The sequence below is a fragment of the Dipteris shenzhenensis genome, chromosome 1, assembly GCF_047967505.1.
Source record: "Dipteris shenzhenensis isolate YYH24624 ecotype China chromosome 1, Dip_SZ_1.0, whole genome shotgun sequence".
Classification (NCBI taxonomy): domain Eukaryota; kingdom Viridiplantae; phylum Streptophyta; class Polypodiopsida; order Gleicheniales; family Dipteridaceae; genus Dipteris; species Dipteris shenzhenensis.
Window position 1 is genome coordinate 37338709 of NC_141596.1, and position 23888 is coordinate 37362596.

The following is a 23888-nucleotide window of genomic DNA, read 5'->3' on the forward strand; positions in this document are numbered from 1 at the left end:
TGCAACTTTCCATTTGACGATTGAAAAAGTGCACATGTTGCCCTGTGCTATACCATTTTTCAAATCCAATGGCTTTTGATCAGGGACATTAACCGAGATGGCCCATCACAAGTATTTGAGGGCATGAGATCAAGGTGAAGAAAAGGGTACCCCTTTTCTATGGTGGTGATGTCAATAAACAGAAGTACTCGGAATTCTAAGAAGTGTTTATACTCAAATTTCATCGGCTTTGGCATATTCTTATTAATGATACTCTTCATGTGGGCTTCTTGCTAATGCATTCTTAACCATGACTCACTTTTGCTTGAGGTTCTAATCTCCCGCAACAATATTGTTGTCACATTTTCTTTCATTTTTCAAGTACCAAGGTTAATAGTCACCTACAATATGGTTAGGCAATTGGCCTTAAGGTTGGAGATGTAGGTTGAGCTCTTGAGAGCCTTGTTTAGGCACTTAGGTAGGTTTCACAAACATCTACCTATGGATTAATGGCAGCCAATGAAAACTCGTGCGAGTAAGGTTGGTTTCATAAGTGTCTATTAGGTGCATGAAGCGGGCCTTGATGTCTTCCAGTTGTAGACTAACAAAAAGGCTTGCATATTCACAAAGGGAGGACTGGAAAAGCTGATGCCTGGGGCCTCGAGGGTCCTAGGTTCAATTCCTGAAGAACAAGTAGCCATTGGCCTACAAATGTTGAACATTGCCGGACCAAAGTGTGGCTTTGCTTGGGCATGATCACCTGCCAATGCGTTTTTGTTATGTGTAGAGCAGCTGGATGCTTGTGAAATGACGAGAAGGCATATGCACCCAGCAGGATGTGTGCATTCGGGTGCGAGTTTGGACATTTTTTGGGCTCACGCCAAGGTTCATGGATGGGAGGTGGTGGTGTTGAGCACATGGGTACTTGTTTGGCCATCGGGGCGCTGGATGCACTGGTCACTTTGCATGACCAATGGGTTGCCTCGCTATTTGTATGTAGCCTCTGTATGACGACGTTGTGAGCTATTGCGCGAGTGTGGCTCGAGTGGTGGTGGGGTGTCGAGTTGGCCACCCGGGTGCTGGATGCACTGGTCACTTTGCTTGACCAATGGGTTGCCTCGTTGTTTCTATGTAGCCTCTCTACAATGAGTTTGCGAGCTATTGCGCGAGTGTGGCGCGAGTGGCGGTGGGGTTGTGAGGTGATCCATCTGCCGAGTTGGCCACCACATGCATGTGTGCGGGCACAGGCCCTAGCGCCCCGTGCCCCCCTCAACCGCCCCCGCCCCCGCCCCCTTCCCCCCTTTTTCGCCATAATGTTGGTGCCACCAAGTGAAGTGTGTGGACTTTCAAACTGTGGAGAAATCTTCCAATTCTTGTGGAGTTGAGCAAAGAAAGCAATGGAGCTTGCAGGTGGTGGTCTTCTTCTTCTTCATCTTCTTGTAGATGTTGTTGCATAGATCAAAGCCATGGAGACCTCCCTCTTCACGCTTCCCTGCTCCAAACTCCCTCACCATCATCCTCACCCTCTGAGCTCTCTCACCTTCCTTGCCTCTCCATCTCCATCTCCATCTCCATTTCCATCTCCTTCTCGCCTTCCTTGCTGCTTCAGCCTCCACCATCACATCTTCCTCGCCAATTCTCCCGATCCTCCCCTTACCCGCACAGTTGATCCTCCTCCTCCTCCTCCTCCTCCTCCTTCCCTGCCCCTCTCGCGAGCTTCCTCCAATGGATCTGCCGCTGTTTCCCCCAATTGCCAGCCCTCCCAAACCATCTCGCCTCCTCAGCCTCTCCTCACATTGCCTCCTGACTCTTTGCAATACCAGCCTGGCTTTCTCGGTGCCATTTCTCCCCATACCGCCCCTCCCCACGCTCGCTCATCTCGTCAATCCGCCCTTTCGTACTTGACTCGCACCCTTTCTTCCAAAGTTTACGATGTCGCGATTGAGACCCCCTTGGAGGTGGCTCCCAAGTTGAGTGAGCGGACTGGGGCACACATTTTTCTCAAGCGAGAGGACCTGCAACCGGTAATTTCAGCTCTGAGTACACTGAGAATTGTTCAATTCGTATGCGGGCGGTTTCGTGGTTCAAACTCTCGATGAATCGACATCTGCTGGCAGGTCTTCTCCTTCAAGCTGCGCGGTGCTTACAATATGATGGCAAATCTTTCGAGGGAGCAGCTAGAGCGAGGCGTCATCTGCTCTTCCGCTGGTAATCATGCTCAGGGAGTTGCTTTAGCAGCCCGCAAACTGAATTGTGACGCCGTTATTGCTATGCCCGTGACGACTCCAGAAATTAAGGTTTAGCTTTTCAAATGCTTAACGCCCATGCAGTTTTTTTTTTTTTTGCATTGGAGTGCAACCGAAAGCAGTACTCCCAAACTGGTGCTCATTGTTTTGTTTCGCACGATCTGCAGTGGAAATCGGTCGAAAGGCTAGGAGCTACCGTTGTTTTAATAGGAGATTCATATGATGAAACGCAATCATATGCAAAGCAAAGAAGTTCTGCAGAGGGGCGAGTCTTCGTTCCACCTTTCGATCATCCCGACGTAATAGCAGGGCAGGGAACAATTGGGATGGAGATTATCCGACAATTTTCTGGACCCTTACATGCTGTATTTGTTCCTGTCGGGGGTGGTGGCCTTATCGCTGGCATTGCGGCTTATATGAAACAAGTGCGGCCAGAGGTAATCTGCGGCGCTGCATTTTTAATACCTGTCCCTTGTCGTTTTTAAAGAATGTCAGAAAATGTTGGGTGGTGCACATTGTTTTCCGGGAATTACAAATAAGCTTCTCCTTTTGGTTTTTGACCACCTTTGAATTAGGTCGAATAAGGGTGGTTGAGAAGTTTTGAAATGTTAGACGCACTTCTGCAGACTATGGCCATCGTGGAAGCTAGTACAAATAAATTAAATGCTGCTAAGGGATGTGAGCAAAAATCTTTATCTTGGAGACCACATATCCCAATATTAAAATACTTTTTCAAAAATGCAATATTATAAAATACTGTAACAAAATCTAATGTTGCTAAGGGATGGTTGGCTGTACATCTGTTCAATGCACTGTGTATACAACTGGCTGCCGCAGACTGCACACGCTATATACAAAGCGATGTAAACGTGTATGGGCAAGGTGCTGTGTAGATACGTATACTTCAGAAAACTGCTATATAAGACGTTGTGTATAGGCAGCAATTTAAAGGTATGACAAGTAGATATCTCTTGTAGTTGGAGATCTTAGATTCTTTGCTACTTTGGTTTTGTGGAACAACTGTTAGATATACTATGCTTTGAAGACGTGTGTTTGGAGACATATGAAATGATCGTGAAACCATGCATCAAGTGTGGTTACAGTAATACTTGGTTTTGATGGCAATAGCAATTTGAGAATTACAGACGGAGCAAATATAAACTGGAACTCTTAAACATATGATGTCTTATTACAACCGTTAGGAGGGAAGGATAACCAACACTGACGTAGAAGTACTCAAAAAAACCTTGACGAGTCCTAGGATGATAGCAAAATTGTGCTAGATGGCTGTGCTTGCTACATGCCCGTGAATTTGCAATCATCAACTTGAAACACATTGTAGGAACAAGATCCAATCACCATAGAGCCACAACTGAGGGTCCAACAGCTAGACAACATTCCAATTGGCAAAAAAAAGTGCCCGGGGTCTGCATACAGGCCAGAAACAGACCCCAGAGCAGCAACCCATGATTTTTAAAGAGATGCCCTGAGGAAGATGGCAATTTTGTAGCAAGAGGTAGAACAGGTAGGAAAGAGCACGAAACCATATGTGCTTTCACTCTAAAAGGCTGAAACTGAAATCGCTATTAGGGAAACATGGTGTTAGCAGCAAGACAGGAGCACACCCTAAGCAGAGATTGCAATTTAGGAACAGGAGGATGTCGACGCACACAGGTGCTGGGCAAGGTGATGGATGAAGGGCTGGAGCAAGGAGGAGCAAGAACAAGCTAGAGAAACAACTCATAATGTACGCTAGTGAGAAAACTGGAATTAGAACATGAATATAAAGATACGAAAGCTGAAAAGCTCAAGAAAGCAACGAAAAGCTAAAATTTTCACTTTGTATTTAGTTTTAAAGTGAATCAAATACTCTAACCTACATAGGAGCTTGCACACAAGACCTAGAACAAACCCTAAGCTTGCTAGCACATAACTTAAGTAGACAACTTGGATCCAACCCAAACTTAAACCTATAGTTAGGTCTTGATGTGCACTATCTAATGTACAATTAGAGTGATCAAGGTGATTTTGTAGACTATAAGAAAAACACTTGTGGTTCCGAAGGATGTTCTTCTTAAATCTAATTTATTTCACTTTGACCTTGTTGAAAGCGTCATGGCTTAGCACACCAAGGCTAAACTCCAAGCCCTAGTATTACAGTGTCAGAGACTAATTGAAGGTGTAAATTCTCTAGAGGTATGGAAACCCTGCGTGTATGTTCACCCAAATTGCCGTTGGTGTGTATAGTATTTGTCCAAATACTTGCCAATGTGTGTGGGTGGATCTCGAGGCCATTCAAAGCGTATGTGCATTTGGATCTGCAAATATGCCACGTTGAAACGCTCGCTAGAATCTCCAAGGAAGTATCTAGTGACGCATATGGAAGTCTTTGAGGAGACCATTTAGAGAGCATGGCTGAAGTAGATATAACCAAAAGAGTCAAAGAAGAATCATGCCTCTCATAAAATACCCGAGGCCCCGAAAGAGAGAGCTAAGCCATCGAGCCCCAAGTCATGAAGAAGGTAGAAGGAACAAAAGTGCTCAATAGACTAGCAATCCCCCTCTAGATGATCCTTGCCTATGTGCAGGCCTATCAACAATGTTGAATAAACTCCTCAGCAGAGAGGCAACAAGGGCAAGTAGTGGGTGCTCCGAACTGGGACCTCCACTGGTTCACTACAATCCCTCCATGGATAGAAAGACAAAATATTCTTGAGGGAAATTTAGAGTGTCTCCAAAAGTATTTATGCAAGTGACTGCATCAATCCACTCCCACTCTCCCAGGTTCTACTGTAAATACTTTATGGGGACACCTCCATAGAGCGGATCCTAACCTAGGGGAATGTGATCCGAGTTAGGGTTTAGGTACCATCTTGGAGCCATGACCTACAACCCTAATAGGATGAAAAACATCATTGATAAGGATATCCTAATCTCTAGACCTGGACAACTTGCCCCCTGAGTGAACATCAGAGATCAAGGCATCTTATGTGAACGTCATAGTCCTACGACGCGTAAAGGCCCCAAGCCAAGTAGAGTGACAGTGAGGCTTGTCATTTGTATCAACCCAATCCAAGGGTATGGCTGCATCAATCTGGTGAATTCTGCAATGAAAGAGGCAGGGGCAGATTGTAGGAAGGGGATAGAATTGGCAGCGCGTAAAGGCCCCAAGCCAAGTAGAGTGACAGTGAGGCTTGTCATTTGTATCAACCCAATCCAAGGGTATGGCTGCATCAATCTGGTGAATTCTGCAATGAAAGAGGCAGGGGCAGATTGTAGGAAGGGGATAGAATTGGCAGTAGGGAGAGAGATGAAGGGGGAGAAGGAGTGAGAAGTGAGGAAAGGAGGTAGAGGGAGAGGAAGAGAGAAGGGTGAGAGGAAGAGAGAGATAGAGAGAGATTGGGAGAGAGTGTAGGCAGCACGTATGTGGAAGGAGGGAGATGATTGGATTAGATGTCACATCCAAAAAGTCCACAATGATTGGTGGATGGCGAGTTATATAGTCTCTCCACATTTCCCACCTAAAAGGCCTCTAAAGGGCCTCTAAAATAGCCATATAGTCTCTCCACATTTCCCACCAAAAAGGCCTCTAAAGGGCCTCTAAAATAGCCCTTCCCCCCCCTTCATTACAGCCATCCCTTCCCATAGAATTTTGCCCTCAAAATTTTACATTCTGGCTGTCTAAAAAGGTGCAGCAAACAGCAAAGTCCCTGCCACTTGATAAGATGCTCTATGTAGACCCTGTTTAGGAGCACATGGTCTCTGAAACCCATGATGCGCTCCGGGATATAGAGGATGCGACCCTCCTTATCGATAGGTGGTAGCTGAGGAAGAACTTGGACATGTCGTCCTACATGCGGCTTCAGCAAGGACACATGGAAAACATTATGAATCTTGGAGGTACTGGTAGCTCCAACTCATACTCCACCTCTCCAACTTTGCGGATGATCTTGTAGGGAACCGTAATACCTGTAAGCAAGCTTCGTGCTGGTGTTACCTTTCAGCGAGGCATAACAGTTCTTATGGAGGCGTAAATGCACATAATCTCCTTCTTCAAAAGACAGATACCTCCTGCGTTCATCCGCATACTTCTTCTGCTTGGCTTGGGCATCCTGCATATTCTTCTTAGCCAATCGCAGAAGGGCATCCATTCTTTCCAGGTCACTTCTTGCTTGCTGATTTTTCACAGCCATGTTTGCAATTAAAGGTGGCATCCCAACCTTGCATCCATACATTGCTTCAAAAGGGCTGATGCCAATAGAAAGGTGCTTGGTACTGTTGTAACAAAATTCAGCAAGAGCCAACCACTTATCCCAGGACTTATGTGTATCATGACAAAAGTGCCTCAAGTATTCGCCCACCCATTTGTTAATCCTTTCTGACTGTCCATCCGACTCAAGGTGGTAAGCAGTGTTAGGTGTGAGGAGAGTACCCATTGCTATGAATAACTCCTGCCAAAAGTGACCCATAAATTTTGCATCTCTCTCACTGACAATTCCTGAGAGAAGCCATGATGCTTAAAAACATGCTCAATTAATTGCCAAGCAACGTGTGATGCTGAATACCGGGTCTTAGTGGGTATGAAGTGAGTCTGTTTTGTCATTATATCCACCACCACATAAATGCTATCCCATCCCGTCTCTATAGAAGGAAACCCTGTGATGAAATCCATAGGTATGTGAGTCTATTTGCCTTCTGGAATAGGTAATGGCTGTAAGAGACCTGTGGGTAGCTGGCTGTGCACCTTATTCTGTTCGCAAGGCAAGCATTCAGTGACATATTTAACCACGTCCCGCCGAATGCCTGTGAGAGATTGGGGAGAGAGAGAGAGAGCAAGAGAGAGTGAGCTAGAGAGCTGAAAGCTTGAGAGCTGAGTTGCAATAGAAGAGTGTAAAAGAGAACAACTAAAAGAGTAGAGATAAGGTTTTGTCCTAGTGACAAAACCTTAGTAGTCACTAACCATAGTTAGTGAACTAACTGCGGTTAGGGGGAAAAACCTCTTAAAGAGGGAAAAGTGCCCCTAACTAGCTTATTAAATTACATTGGTCATTGCTGAATTATATTTATAATTCTAACACCCCCCTGCAGTGCCAATGTCATGTACAAGGCTGATCAATCACCAAACGGATATAAGTTCAGGGCACTGCGAAATGCCTCAAACTTTTCACGTGGTAGTGCTTTGGTGAAAATATCTGCAACGCTGTCATGTGTGGACACAAAGATCATACTGATCTCTCGTGCATGCAACTTCTCTCTGACGTAGTGATAGTGAACCTCAATGTGCTTCGTGCGAGCATGAAACACTGGATTCTTTGCCATTGCAATGGCACTCTGACTATCAGTGAGGATTGGAGAAGGACCCTCCAAAGACAGATGAAGATCAGCAAATAGACGTCGCAGCCAGACACATTCAACTATTGCTGTGAAAGCTGCCTTGTACTCAGCTTCACATGATGAGGTAGCCACTGTAGATTGTTTCTTGCTTAGCCAGGAAATGCAAGATTTACCCAAAAAGAAACAATTGCCACTAGTGAACTGCCTAGTGTCATAATCACCAGCCCAATCTGAATCACTGTAGGCATGCATCTGCAAGTCACCCCCTCGGGAAATAACAAGCCAAAAGACTTCGTGCCCTGCAAATAACGAAAGATGCGCTTAATTGCCTGCCAATGCATAGTTTTTGGGCTGTGCATGTACCTGCTCACCTGAGATACTGCAAACTGAATATTAGGTCTAGTGTTGCAGAGATATATGAGGCATCCAACAGCCCGACTGTAAGATGTGGCATCAACTGTTTCTCCTGCATCATGCATTGTGAGTTTCAGCCCCGGCTCCATGGGAGTGGCTATGGGCTTACAATCATGCATGTTAAATCTGTCCAAGAGTTTCTGCACATACTTGGACTGAGACATAATAGTGCCACGTCTCTCTTGAGAGAACTGGATCCCCAAATAAAAGTGAAGCAGTCCCAAATCTGACATGTCAAAGGTGGTCTGCAAATCAGCTTTGAAATTTGCAATTTTATCTTCATTGGACCCTGTGAGCAGTAAGTCATCAACATAAAGAAGGATGACTAAAATTTCCCCCCCATCCATCTTGATGTAGAGGGTGCTCTCAGTAGGACTATTGTGCAGCCCCTTGCTGGTCAAAAAGGCATGAATCTTGGCATACCATGCACGAGGGGCCTGTTTCAGCCCATACAAAGCTTTGTTTAGCTTGCATACCTGAAGTACATTTGTTGTAATTTCAAAGCCTGGAGGTTGTTTGACATACACCGCTTCCAGCAAGTCTCCATTTAAGAAGGCTGGTTTTATGTCCAACTGATGAACATTCCACTCAAAATGTGCAGCCATTGCAATAACAGATCGGATGGTGGTCATCCGGGATGTAGGAGCAAATGTCTCCTTTTTCTGAGCATAGCCTTTAGCAACCAGCCTTGCCTTGTATCTGTCAATGGAGCCATCTGGCTTCCTTTTGACCTTGAAAACCCATCGTGTGCCAATGGCATGTTTACCTGGTGGCAAGTCTACAACATCCCAAGTCTGATTTTTTTCAATGGACTGCAACTCATCGTGCATGGCATTCATCCAATGCACATTGTCCTTTGCTTCTTCGAATGTTGCAGGCTCCTGCTCATCAAGAAGAGTACCTGCATATGCTGATTCCACTGAATTAGCACCTTCCATGTGCCTTGCTGCACTGCGAGTCCTGCCAGGTAATGGAGCATCAATTTTACTCTCCCTGAGAGTCTGTAACAGCCAGTTTGGGACTGTTTTTGCTGCATGTATGTCTGCAATTTCTTGCTGCACCACCTGTTCCACTGCCTGTGGAGGTGGCAAGACATCTTGTGGTGGAACTGAAGCATCGGAAGGTGGCTGTAAAGTCTGATTTGCATCAGAAATATCAGCAGGGGAACCCAAGGCAACGGGTAGCAACCCCTCAAAAACATCCTTTGAAGAAGAAGGCATATGAAATTCAGCCTGAGTGTGAGCTGAATTTTCTGCAAATATCACATCTCTACTGACAATGATCTTGCGTGTAGTAGGATTGTAGAGACGGTACCCCTTGCTTTCTGCACTGTACTCAACAAAAATGCACTTAATTGCCTTATTTGACAACTTGTGCCGAAATTCAACTGGCACATGAGCATATGCAAGGCATCCAAAGACTCGGAAATGATCCACTGAAGGCTTTCTCCCATTCCAGAATCCAGACCTCATAGGGAGTTTTTGTTTTCAAAGCCTTAGTGGGAGCCCGCTTTAAAATGTAGTTGGCACACATCAGACCTTCAAGCCAGAATTTGGGAGGCATGTGTTTGCTTTTCAGCATACATCTGTCCATCTCTATAAGAGTTCTATTTTTCCTCTCAGCTTTGCCATTTTGCTGAGGGGTCAGCCTCACTGTGAGCTGATGCACAATACCCTTGCCTTTCAGAAAAGCATCAAAATCTGCAGACAAGTATTCCCCACCTCTATCTGTGCGCAATGTCTGTATCTTGAGTCCGGTTTCATTTTCAACCATGGCTGAAAAATGTTTAAACACCATGAACACTTCTGATTTGCGCTTTAGCCCAAAGACCCAAGTGAAATTGGAGTAATCATCAATAAAGGTAACAAAGTAGAGATGACCACCCAATGATGGAGTCCTCATGGGACCACAGACATCACTGTGTATAAGCTGTAATTTGCGGACAGCTTTAATTGAACCATCCTTTTTGAAGGGGAATCTATGCATCTTGCCTAAAATGCACTCTTCACAGGCATGTGGAGGAGGTATCTCAAGAGGTGGCAATGCATCAACCATAAAGTGCTTCTGAAGTGTCATCAAGCTGTTATAATGCATGTGGCCATATCGGGCATGCCATAATTCTGCATTCTGCATGGCAGCTGGAGGGGTAGACACTGCAAGAGCATGGGCTGCTCTTTTCTCAAAAAGATCAAGCTGAAAAAGCCCACGCAGCAGAGTACCAGATAATCTTAAGGCATAATCATGCACATTTGTCATCCTCAAAGATGACCTGAAATCCAGCTCTGTTAAGAGTGGACACTGAAAGAAGATTTTTGGTGATACCAGGCACACATAAGACATCTAAAAGTCTGAAAACTGAGCCATCAATGGCAGTAAGCTCAACTTCTCCTGTGCCACGTACTGAATATGATGAGTTATTGGCACAAGTGACTTTCTTACCAACGGGAGGTGGATGCAAGGAAGTAAAAAGACACTTCCTAGGAGTGATATGCTTGGATGCACTGCTGTCAAAATACCAAGTGTTCAGTGTTTCATTGACACTGAAAGCAGATGCATCCGTAGAAGAGTCATAACTGCAAGTTAAAAATGCATATGTATCATCATTACAAGTGGCTGTACTATCCCGAGCAGCCAGCCTAGAATCTGAAATGCAAGATAAAAAGGCATAATCCTGTCCAACAAAGTTGGCTGCAGCATCCCCACTGTCAGATGCATGAGGAGCTGAATCTGAAACAGCCATACCGGAGCTGTTTTTCTTCTCTTTTGCAAGCCTTTTCCTGCATTCTGCAATGTGATGACCTGGCTTTTTGCAGTAATGACAAAAACCCTTCTTCTTGGGCTTACTTGCATCATTTTTAGCCTTTTGTGAAGGCTGTCCTGACCCACTGGAAGGCTGATTTACTGATGTCTTTGCTTGTCCCTTTGTTTTTGACTCAAACTTTGAGAGCATAGCTTGTTCACCTACACGTGAAGCCAAGTTTTTCCTGGTCTGCTCTGCCTGAAGCAAAAGTCCTATCAACTCATGAAAAGTGAGAGGATTTGCACCCCCCCTCAATGATAAGTTCAGCGAGGTATGAAAGCTGAGATAAGACTCAGGAAGAGAATTCAGAGTGGTAGTAGTCATCTCTGAATCAGGAATAATCTCATCTATGTTCAATAATTGCTCTCTGAGATCTTGTAGTTTTGTGAGGTGGACTGACATGGAGTCACCCTCTTCCATATGTGTATTACTTAACTCTCTTTTCAAGAAGGATACCCTTGCATCATTCCTGGCTGCATACATGCTTTCTAAGATATCCCACGCTGCCTTCGAGGTCTTACACGACCGGATATGCGGAATGATAAATCTTTTCACTAAAAGAGAGATGCATGACAAAGCTAAGGCATCCCGTGAATCCCATCTCTTCTACTTTGGACTAGTGGCTATAGCTGCACCAACAACTTGTTCTCTGCAGCTGCACCCTGTGCACGACCTCTTCCACCTCCTTGCTGAGGAGGGGTATTAGGTGCCATACCTGCTGGTCGGATCTCACCCCCATTAACATAATCCCATAAATTGCGAGAAATCAGAATATTGCGTACCATAAAACTCCAAAGGGAGTAGTTGGTACCATCCAACTTGTCTTCCTGTGAAAGACCACCGAACTGGAAGTCATTCTGATTTTGTTGGGCCATATCTGAGAAAGAGATTTAAGCAGATACAAAACTGAATTCCCTTACTAGGAATGAAATGCACAACTCCCAAAAAACACAGCCAAGCACTGGCTGTAAATGCAACTCAGATTTCTGCACTTGCACTGTCAGAAATCTGTCCAACCATCAAAAACTCTCCAGAATCTGCCAAAAGTGCTGCAAAACACTTCCAGAAAGGTAGTATGAACTGAAATCTCCAAAAATTGCTCTCCCAACACACAAGCCCCAAAATAGGCCCGAAATTGCAATCGGAAAGGGGCAAATTGATCAAAAGCCCCAAATGTTGCAAGAATTGCGCTCAGTCTGCAAAAGCCCCGAATTTCACTGTGAAATTGCAGTGTAATTACAAAATCCCCAAATTTCTGCAAGAAATTGTACTGCAAAACTGAAAGCCCCAAATTTCGAGCTTGAAATTGCAACCGGAAAGGGGCATAAGCACAGAAAGCCCCAAATTTTGCAATTTCAGTAGAAAGCCCCAAATTTTTGGGCTAAACCTTTGAATCTGCTTGCAATGTCTGCTTCACAATCAACTACAAACCCGAAGATACCCAAATGACTGCAAAAGACTACAAATGTCTGCACAAACACTACCAGATCTGTTGGTATGGTGACTGTACGACAGTGTACTGATGGCCGTACTGTATAGTCGATGCAGGTTGGTGCCACACGTGTGGTACGGAATATCTGTACGCAGTTGTACGGAAGTAGGTACGATGCAGGAGCTGTACGGCGGAAGCAGATACGTGAGAGATGTACGGAATATGGCGCATGGCTAGTACGGCGATACAACGTACGGCGCCACACGTTCAGTACGGCCTACGATCTGTACAGCCGTACGGTCGACGAGACTGGAGGTGCGAATGGCGATGACGCAGGTACGTTAGGGTACGGATTCCGTATAGTCGTACGGACTGTACGGACAGTCGTTTTTCTTGCTTCGAGTTGTACGGACGGGATGTAGCAGCATGAGCGGCAGTTGGAGCGTGGGCTGTAGGCTGGAGCTGAACGAGGAAGGAGTAGGGAGCAGGATCAACCTGCTGTGATACCAAATGTGAGAGATTGCGGAGAGAGAGAGAGAGCAAGAGAGAGTGAGCTAGAGAGCTGAAAGCTTGAGAGCTGAGTTGCAATAGAAGAGTGTAAAAGAGAACAACTTAAAGAGTAGAGATAAGGTTTTGTCCTAGTGACAAAACCTTAGTAGTCACTAACCATAGTTAGTGAACTAACTGCGGTTAGGGGAAAAAACCTCTTAAAGAGGGAAAAGTGCCCCTAACTAGCTTATTAAATTACATTGGTCACTGCTGAATTATATCTATAATTCTAGCAATGCCATCCTAGATGAAGCTTGTCACGATCTGTGACGTATTCCTTTCTCTATTTCTAGACTTATGGATGGTTTGATGAATGGACACTTGTGGAAGGGTATGCCCTTTCGACGGGACACTTCCTATGAGGCACAACCCTTCACAAGAGACATTCTATTGAAGAGACATTCCTATTGTAATGTACCCTCTCATCAAGGGTCACACCCTTCACAAGGGGTACACACCTCTTCATGCACATACACTTTGGAGTACACACCTTTTCATGTGTGACTCTTCACTCTCTATATAAGAGAGGCCCAATTGTATGGATGACACTACAGCTACACTACAGACACTCAAGCAATACAATTATTCCTTGTTCTCTGCTATTTCAGTCTCCTTTCTGTTCCTTAGCACATTTCTAAATATAGTAAATCTAGGATTTCTTTCAGTGGTATCAGAGCAAAATTCGCTCCTGCCTGTAGGAAATGCCCCCCACCTTCTAGCGCCGATCTGATACATCTTTTTCGCTAGAAGGATATCCGTGCACATTGTGCATGGAAGAGATGGAGAGGATGAGCGTAAAAATTTTTTGCGCCCACCCTGCCTAAAGTCATCTATGGCCTCTCCATCTCCCACACATCACGAGTTGATGTGAATGGACACGACAAAAATCGTGTCTTTTCAGGTGCTTGGGCTGTCCCAAAACCAAGGGACGCACCTTTTCCACCATCGGACACACCTTTTGATGAAAAGTCTCGACTCCTCACCCAAGGGACACACCCCATCATGGACAAAAGGACACACCTATTCATGTAGGGACACCCCTTTTAAAAACAGGGACACACCCCTTCATGAAAAGGTGCACCTATTCCAAGGGTCACACCCCTTCGAATAGGCACACCTTTTAGGCACCAAGCACTTATAAAAAGGGTACCTAGAGGGGTTAAAATGGAAAACCCAGCCCCAAACCTTAGGTTTACCCTAGCTACCCAAGGGTTAAATAAACCCACCCTTTAATTTTTGGGCAACCACCCCATGTAGGCAGCCCAAACGAAAAAAAAAACAAAAGGGATGTACCTTTTCAACGCTCTAAAGATTTTTCGTCAAATCAGGTTGGTTTCGCTGCCAGCCCTTGCTTGCGCCATCTCGCTGCCAGCCCCTGCTCGCTGCCAGCCCTGCTTGCGCCATCTCGCTGCCAGCCCCTGCTCGCTGCCAGCCCTGCTTGCACCATCACGCTGCCAGCCCCTGCTTGCACCATTTCGCTGCCAGCCCCTGCCTCGCCATTTCGCTGCCAGCCCCCTCGCCATTTCGCTGGCAGCCCCCTCGCCATCTGCAGCCCCTAGTCTCGCTGGTTTTTCGGCCCTGTTTCCTGCCAGCCTGCAGCATGAGCACAGTGCCAGCCAGCCATTCTGCCGCAAATCAGCCTGCAACTAGTTTATTCGCCATTAGCCTGCTCCCCTTGGTTCGACACCTTTTTCCTGCCAGATCAGCAGCAGTTTCAGCTTCCTATCGCGATGAAGACAGCCTGTTAAATGCCAGGCCCAGTTCTGCTCCTTCGCCACCCATTGCAACATGGACCTCCGGATAGAAATCTGCAGGCCTCTTCTACGCAACAATTTGGCAGATTAAATCATTGCCAGGTGGAGTCTTTCCATTATGCTTTTAAGGATTCTCTTGTCATTATCAAATTACAGCAAATGAAAGACGCTCCCTTAAAGCATAGAAACCCCTGGTAATTCACCCGACATTTCAAGGACACCTCAGGCATCATCTACCACACAATATCGTGTTCAGATTGCACAACCAGCCCATTTCGGAGCTTTTGCATTGTGGGTTTTCTGTGTCACGTGCCCTCCTAGTGATTTGGACCACATCCTATACCTTTTGCGTGAGGCACCTCAGTTACATTACTTCCTCAGCACAGTACAGGTTGTGTTCCACGAGACACGAAGATACCCAAAACCCGATATTCCTCAAGAATTTGCTGTCCATCTTTGGAGAGAATTTTACCCCTCACCTTCGGCATCTCCAAGGTACTCTCTACCTCCTTCAGCTCCCAGATATCCCCCTATACAGGTTGTACCTTCCCCAAGACAATATTTACACTCTGAAGGCACTCCTTCTCCTGGATTTCCTCCACTTCCGACAGCAGCTTCTTATCTCTTCTCAGATCTGTGGACTCTCCAAAAAAGACCCCTGAAGTCAACGTACAAGGCGAAACACTACTGCAACTTCAAATTTCCCATCTTCAGGACAGCATCTCCGACTTGGTCCAGAAAGTCCAACAACTTCAAGATTCTCGTAGTACCACACATACAGAGGATGACGTGACGCAACCAGACGACTATGCGGATTCATTCCCACCAGAGGTAGAAAACACTGAACTACGTGTCCTCTACCGTTTACTTCAAGCTTCCAAAACTAAAAGACTTGACATCAAACTTTCAGAAGCCTACACTGGTCAACGCAAATCGCCGAACAGTTGACCAATGGCTCGCAAAAATGTGCATGTATTTTGATACTGTTGACCTCACTGAAGGAAAAAAGATCGCCTTGGCAGCCTCCCTCCTTAAGGATACAGCTTTCCTATGGTGGCAAAGACGCTTAAAGGACGGCAAAAGTGTGTTAACATGGGAACGTTTTGAACACGTGCTCCGTAAGCAGTTCATACCTGCCAATGCGGACTTCTAAGCACGATCAAAACTCCGACAGTTGGAGCAAACAGGCTCCCTGTCTTCCTACATCTCTCAGTTCACCACATTGGTGCTGGAGATTGATGGTTTAACTGAGGATGATCACCTTCATGCTTTCATCTCAGGCCTAAATCCCTCGTTACGCATTGATGTCCTTAAAGCAAACATCACCACCACAGCTGGCGCTATTGCTTACGCAGAGCGCATTACAGATTTTCAAAACACAGGGAAGCAGAGTGCTAATCGCACATAGAACTCTACTATGGCCAAAGGTGCTCGCCCTCAAGATAACACCAGGTTTCGAAAAAACTCGGGTAATCAAGGTCAGCGACAGTCTCAAGATCCCCAAAAGACTTAGAAATCATATGCTGGATTCCAATAGAAGCACTCCTCCAAGGATCGCGCCTCTTCTTCTTCACAAAGTCATTACCGACATCCCCAACATAAAGGTGCGGCCACTGACAAGAAGAACAACTCCAGCACAAAAGGACTTTGTACCATCTGTATAGGCGACCATAGATGGTTCGATTGTCCCAAGCGACCAAAGCAAAATTCCAATATGGAACCTAGCACTTCCGAGAGAGAAGATGCTACCCCAGCACAAGACAAGAAAGGCAAAGCTGTTCGTATGGGAAATACCATCCACCTGAGCCTTGCCAGCAACCCCGAACCTTCCTTGGCCACTCAAGTACTTTGTGTTCAAGGATCGATTCATGGAACAACGGTCACTATCCTCATCGACAGTGGCTGATCTCATAATTTCCTAGCTAGTTCTATGGTCGACAAACTTCGGTTGACCACCAGTCCTAGTCTCATGGACTATCAAATTGAACTCGCAAATGGAACTACTTTCTTGTGCAACACCAGGATCAAAAACTTGTCTTTTCGCATCCAACATTATACGGACAAGTTGAACTTCGACATCATGTCTCTTTCTCGGTACGATGTCATACTTGGACAACAGTGGCTCTACGACTATGATCCATCAATCAGTTTTTGCAGCCATACTATCCAGTTTGTCCACCAGGGAAAACTTATTGAGCTAACTGGTTCTAGGGACTCTCCTTTAACCCCAGTTGCCTCTGCCCTACAAGTAAAGAAGTGGGTTCGTAAACGTCAAGTAAAGACTTCACTTCTGTTGGTTACGGCAATAGAGGAGACACCAACAAAGGATCCTCCTGAATACCTCAACCAACCTTTTTTCAGCCCTACCTGGATATTTTTCCACAGGAATTGCCAAAGCAGTTACCCCCTCGACGACCAGTGGATCATCCAATCGAACTTATTCCCGGCAGTAATCCACTGTCGAAACCTCCTTATCGGGTGTCTTACACTCAAAATGAAGAAATCCAAAGACAGGTGACCGAACTACTCGACAAAGGTCACATTCGGCCCAGTCGCGCAGCCCTTTCGGATCTCCTGTACTACTTGTGGAAAAAAAGAATAAGTCAATGCACCTCTGCATCGACTACCAAGCCCTCAACAAGCTCACTATAAAAAACAAGTATCCATTGCCTCGCATCGATGACCTCTTCGATCAACTTCTACACGCAACACAATTCTCAAAGATTGATCTTCGTTCAGGTTATCATCAAATTCGCATACGAGAAGGTGATGAGTATAAGACAGCTTTTCGAACAAAGTATGGACACTATGAATGTTTGGTCATGCCTTTTGGGTTAAACAATGCCCCGGCCACATTCATGACACTAATGAATGACATCTTCAGGCCTTTCCTCGATAAGTTCGTCATCTTCTACCTCGATGACATCCTCGTTTTCAGTAGATCCCTACATGAGCACAAACAACATCTTCACCAAGTTTTTGAAGTTCTCCATGCAAATTCTCTCTACATCAACATTGAGAAGAGTGAGTTCTTCAAGACCCAACTCGAATATTAGGGACATGTTATTTCCGCTCAAGGCATTTCTGTGGATCCCAAGAAGGTCGAGGTAATCCGAAACTGGCCTACTCCTAAGACTGTTCATGATGTCGGCTCTTTTCTCGGATTCGCAAACTTCTACCATACAAAGGTCTATCAGTTTTCTGAAATCGCAGCTCCTATGTCCGAATTATTGAAAAGCACAGCAGTTTTTCAGTGGCTTCCCGAAACAGAGTATAGTTTCCAACAACTCAAGCAAGCACTCACTACCACACCAGTTATGGCTATTGCTGACCCAAACCTTCCGTTTGAGGTCATGACCGACGCTTCCGACATCGCTACAGGAGCAGTCTTGATGCAAGAAGGTAGAGTTATTGCTTTTGACAACCATAAACATTCTGATATCCAAACCCGATACCCGGTTTATGATAAGGAGTTTCTTGCCATTGTACATGCTTATCGCTCTTGGAAACATTATCTCATGGGAGCCGACTCAGTGGTCAAGACAGACCATCACTCTTTAAAGTATATCTTTACTCAGCCAGTCATGAATGCTCGACAAGCATGCTGGGTTGAGTTTCTGGCCAACTTTCACATGACCATTGAGTACATTCCAGGACTACGCAATGTAGTTGCAGATGCTCTCAGCAGGTTAACTCTAGCATCAGCTATGGTAATCTCTACATTATCTGTGGATGTTCCGAATTCATTCAAAGGAAAGTATTTCAATGATAAAGACTTCGGCACAGCAGTACAAGTTCTTTGAAAAGATCAACCTTCAACTTTCGAACAGAAGATTTTCTCATCCTATTCTTATACGGACGACCTTCTGTACTATCAAGATTGCGTCTGTGTACCACATGACAAGGATGTTTGATGTCTTTTGTTAACAGAGCATCATGCAGTTCCTTATGCTGCCCATCTAGGCATCAACAAGACTTATAGGTTACTCAATGCAACATACTACTGGCCTCAGATGAAAAGCGACGTCATCAAAATGGTTACATCTTGCTTATCTTGTCAACAAATAAAAGCAAGCCGACGACTTCCAACATGACTTCTTCAGCCTCTTCCAGTTCCAACTGAAAGGTGGGAAAGTATTTCCATGGATTTCATTACAACACTACCACGATCCTTCAGAGGTAACACTCAGATTATGGTAATTGTTGATCGATTGTCCAAAATGGCACACTTTGTTGCTTGCAAAACCAGTGCACAGGCTCCGGACATTGCCAAACTCTTCATACAACACATCTTCCGACACCATGGATTGCCCAAGAATATCATATCCGACAAAGATCCTAAGTTTACCAGTTACTTTTGGATTTCACTGTTCGAATCTTTGGGTACAACTCTACTGTTCAGTTCAGCCTACCACCTAGAATCAGATGGCCAGACTGAAAGAGTCAACCAAGTTCTGGAAGAAATGCTTCGACATTATATTCAGTCATGCCTAGCAGCTTGGAAAGAGTATCTACCACTCCTTGAGTTTGCTTATAATAACTCTTTCCATAGATGACTCCATTCCAAGATTGTACCAACGAATTTCGTACTTCAACATCGAGTGGCCCTAGCTGATCAACTGGTTCAAGAAATGCAAGACATTCTACTCCAAGTCAGGGATCATATGCGAAAAGCGCAAGAGCGGTATCAACGGTCTGCCAACAAACATAGACGTCACCTGGAATTTGACACTGGTGACATGGTGCTATTATTTGTAGCCCCACATCGCTATAAGACTGTTAAGTCTGTGTTTCCTAAGTTGCGACCAAGATACCATGGACCTTTCCGGATCGTCAAGAAAAATTCATCTTTAAGTTACAAATTGGAATTACCACCATCATGGGGTAAAATCCATCCGACATTTCATATTTCTTGGCTAAAGACGTACATTCCAGGCGATGAAGCAGTTCCTCCTGTAGGTGATTATGTCCCAGAAATCGAAGACAATTATGTTCTCCTTATTCCTGAACGTATTCTGGACCATCGACAGCGAGAGACTCGACATCGACTTATCAGAGAATTCCTTGTTCTTTGGCGAGATCTGGACGACTCCGACGCTACTTGGCAATCTGATGAAGACTTACAGCAGTACCCTGACATTTTACAGCAGTATTTTCAAAATTTACCGTGATATTTTCTACATCAATTCATTATCTCCACCAGGGTCTTCTTTTGAGTGGGAGGGGATGTCACGATCTGTGACGTATTTCTTTCTCTATTTCTAGACTTATGGATGGTTTGATGAATGGACACTTGTGGAAGGGTATGCCCTTTCGACAGGACACTTCCTATGAGGCACAACCCTTCACAAGAGACATTCTATTGAAGAGACATTCTTATTGTAATGTACCCTCTCATCAAGGGTCACACCCTTCACAAGGGGTACACACCTCTTCATGCACATACACTTTGGAGTACACACCTTTTCATGTGTGACTCTTCACTCTCTATATAAGAGAGGCCCAATTGTATGGATGACACTACAGCTACACTACAGACACTCAAGCAATACAATTATTCCTTGTTCTCTGCTATTTCAGTCTCCTTTCTGTTCCTTAGCACATTTCTAAATATAGTAAATCTAGGATTTCTTACAAAGCTCCGTTTGATCTTTTCATATGTCTTAGTGATCCTAGCATGTCCTGCCATAGGAGATGAGTGTATTTCATGCAAAACCAACATCCTATACTTTGAATGTGGCACTAGATAAATTGTCCTTCCAGTACAACAGCCCATTATGCAGCTTAAATTCAGCATGCCCTTGGCTTGAAGGCTCCTATAACTCCAACAATATGGGAGCTGCTTTTGAATTCTGCATATATTCTTCCTGAATCCCAGGAATCCACTCCTGATAGATGGTGGAATCGGCAGATAAACTACAAGCCCACATTCTAGACAAGGCATCGGCAACCACATTTTCTTTCCCCTTCCTGTACTCAATGTCGAAATCGTAGGACTGAACTGCAGCCAACCACTTCTTCTGCTTCATGGACAAATTGCGCTGCGTAAGAAAGTACTTGATTCTGCCCAATGATTTCAACCAATCACAACTCAGGACAGCATCTATTGGGCCCATATCCAGTGCCAAGAGATCACCTGCAAATTTATAATCATCAGAGAACTTCTTGGCAACCATATTTGCTGATCATATGCTGTCCAAAAGCACCCTGGAGCATAGAAGCAAGTGCATCCAAAAACTGTGCATGCGCTGCCTGTGCTTCTCGAGATACACGAGAGAGAGGCTGAGTAGTAGGGATCTCTCTACTACCAGTGGATGCACCCACTATGGAAGGCAGTTGCTCATGCTGAGCAGCCGCATCACTGCCATGAAGTGACTCATGAGGGGCACGCTTGGGTGCCATGGTGAGTGTCGAGAGAGAGAGAGAGAAGAAGGTCTTGGAGTTTGCTGTCCATACTCCACCTTCGATAGGTGTGGCAGGTGCAATATCTACATGACGAAGCACATCCCCGTTAACATAAGACGGCACCTCCAACAGGTTTTATAGTTATTGGATGAAATTTCTTTACATCTGTCATCAGCACTGACAAGAGTTCCAAACCAACCTAGAATACTTGGGAGGTGCCATGTTTTAGCTATCTTCTCTATGCATCCCAAAAGATTAACCACAGTACTTGGATGACACTAGCTCCATTGGTTTGTAGTAGGGAGAAGCACTCTTTGGTCTAATGGGCCATTCTTCGTTTTACTGTCATTTTTCAGAATTTCCAATCATAATTGGACCTGTGTGTATTCATATAGCTGCGGATGCACGCCTTCAATACACTATTACATTGCTTTCTTTTCAAGCACAAACAGATTTGGCAAATATGTAGTCAAAGGTGCTATGATATTGAGGAAAATGGCTCAAGGCCTTGTTCAAGGGTGCATTTCATATCATGAGCTCCTGTCATGGAAGCATGGGCAGCTGAACATTGATCAAGGCGTCCTTTGGAATAGAGAGTTTAAATGTCTCTCACGACTGAGATAAAAGAATAATTTCAGATTGAGAGGAAGGTTTCATGTTGTTCATACGAATGGTGACAAGTCTTGTAGAAAAGATGTATTTAACATCTAAAGCGAGGGGTTGGCTAAGGCTGAGGATGAGATCTTTTTTATTCTGGTTTGTGTCATATTGCAATTTCTGATAACCATTACACGCATTGTTTGGCATTTTTTCACTACAAATCAAGAACTTGAGATCTGTTGGATGGATGGGTGCAGGTTCTCATCATTGGCGTGGAGCCTCTAGATGCAAATGCCATGGCTCTATCCCTACACCATGGTGAGCGTGTTATGCTGGAGAGCGTTGGGGGTTTTGCAGATGGAGTGGCAGTGAAATGCGTTGGGGAAGAAACTTTTCGAATCTGCAGGGAATTGGTTGATGGAGTGGTTCTTGTGAGCCGGGATGCAATTTGTGCTGCTATCAAAGTAAGGAAGTGTGCATGTATACTCAGTAACTTGTTCTAATTTCTTATGCATATTGAATCTTTTCTACCTTGATGTTCCAGGACATGTTTGAGGAGAAGAGAAGTATTCTTGAGCCAGCAGGTGCACTTGCCTTGGCAGGGGCCCTAGCTTATTGCAAATATTATAATCTGTCTGGAGAAAGCATTGTGGCAGTAACAAGTGGAGCTAACATGAATTTTGATCGATTGAGGCTGGTAACTCAGCTCGCTAATGTGGGTGCCAGGAAGGAAGCTGTTTTTGCAACTTTCATTCCGGAAGAGCGTGGATCGTTTAAGAGATTTATGGAAATGGTACGAGTGTTAATTACTTTTGATTATGTTGCCATTTATAATTTCTTCAAGGGACTAGAAGAGTTTCTCTATTATATCTCTGCACTGCAAGGCTTAGTGACAGTGTTTTAGAAAACTAAACGTGTTTATGTATCTTCTCAGGTCGGACCTATGAATGTTACAGAATTCAAATACCGTTACGATGATGGCAAGGACAAAGCCCTTGTGCTCTGCAGGTGGGTTCGGCTGCCATCTTTTCTTTGCTGCTAACACATGCTACAGGTATTTATCAGAGCTGGTGATCTCAAAATGGTAGACACAGTCTACCAATTGACAATAAGAGTGTAAACAAAGGGAGGCCATTTGATGATGAGAGCTAAGGCTAGCCTTATAGTCATCAGGTCTTTTCTTTCTAAATTTTTGAAGAAAGCTAAGTTGAGGGCACTGAGGGTCAGGCAACGCTCCACAAGAGAAGCGTCATTATATAGATTTGGCAGGTTGGCATAAAATGTGCCCCAGCTTAATGAGTGGCACAGAAATGTGCTTAACTCAGATGTCATGGCAAGCCTGCTTAATGGACCGGTCATTCATTGCTGAGGATCGTTTCCTGTGTGTAAGGGTCTCAATATTGAAGCCATACATTAACAAATATGTTTTCACCACTAAGTGTAAATTCTTTGTATAAACATAGAACTTCGCTGTTCAAATCTCTCTGAGGAGAATGGCATCTAAAGGCGAGCCATGATATTTTTTTAATCCTCATATAAGCCACCATGTGAAGATACTTCCTTGTGAGCCAGTTCTTTCGAAGAGCCTTCTCCTGTATGTTTTGAAAATAATACAAAATCAGCTATCTGTGAGGTGCTGCCGAGAAAGCGAAATGACCTACTTGCACAAAATGGTGGGCTATATGTGAAATGGATTCCTCAGTCGGTGAGAATGTAATAGATACCTGCAGGTTAAGCCTTGTAGGAGTGTTGATGCTGCTCAGTGGTCTTCCTGGAAGCCTCTATACCTTGCTCCCAAATCAAGGGCAAGTCAGTAATTAGTTTAATCTTTTGATTAGGCTTTTAATGCACAAATAATTAATTAAACAAGTAGGCCTAGAATAAATAAAATCCCAGGTTTGCTAGGCTCATAGCTTAACCTAGACAACAAGAATTTACCAAAACTGAAGCCATCTTTTAGATCTTGACTTGCCCTAGGTAACGTGCATGTGAGTGATCAAGATGCTAATCCTAACATCAAAGATTATGTGTTCGAAGATCGCATCTGCCTCAAGGTTAAACACTGATCTATCCTCATTGAGCCAAGCATCATTGTCCAACACATCAAGGCTCATGCATGGCTATTGGAGACCTAGCTGGTGTTAAGAAACCCTTTTGGATGTGTGAAGCATCATCAATCTCTTTTGGCACGTTGATAATTTAAGATTTAGGTGGTGGGTGACTCGATAGGATATATTGATGTGAAGTCCAACTTGTGCACTAGCTTCGAACTTTTTGTCACTAAATGTGACTATGATGAATATTGAAGATCTGTCACCATACCGTATATGTTAAAGCAAGACCGTACTGAAGACGGAGAAAGTAAACTCTATTGA

At 44.6% G+C, this 23888-nt stretch overlaps 1 protein-coding gene across 1 annotated transcript in view; it reads left to right on the forward strand.

The window, feature by feature from the left end:
• The first annotated feature begins 1378 nt into the window (after positions 1–1378).
• Positions 1379–23888, forward strand: part of LOC147905774 (threonine dehydratase 1 biosynthetic, chloroplastic-like) — a 28677-nt gene continuing 6167 nt past the window's right edge. The window contains exons 1-6 of the mRNA XM_087374533.1: positions 1379–2003; positions 2097–2276; positions 2393–2662; positions 21771–21977; positions 22058–22306; positions 22448–22521. Of these exons, the coding sequence (XP_087230659.1) occupies positions 1446–2003; positions 2097–2276; positions 2393–2662; positions 21771–21977; positions 22058–22306; positions 22448–22521 (1538 nt within the window). The 5' untranslated portion in view covers positions 1379–1445. The remainder of the gene's footprint in view (positions 2004–2096; positions 2277–2392; positions 2663–21770; positions 21978–22057; positions 22307–22447; positions 22522–23888) is intronic.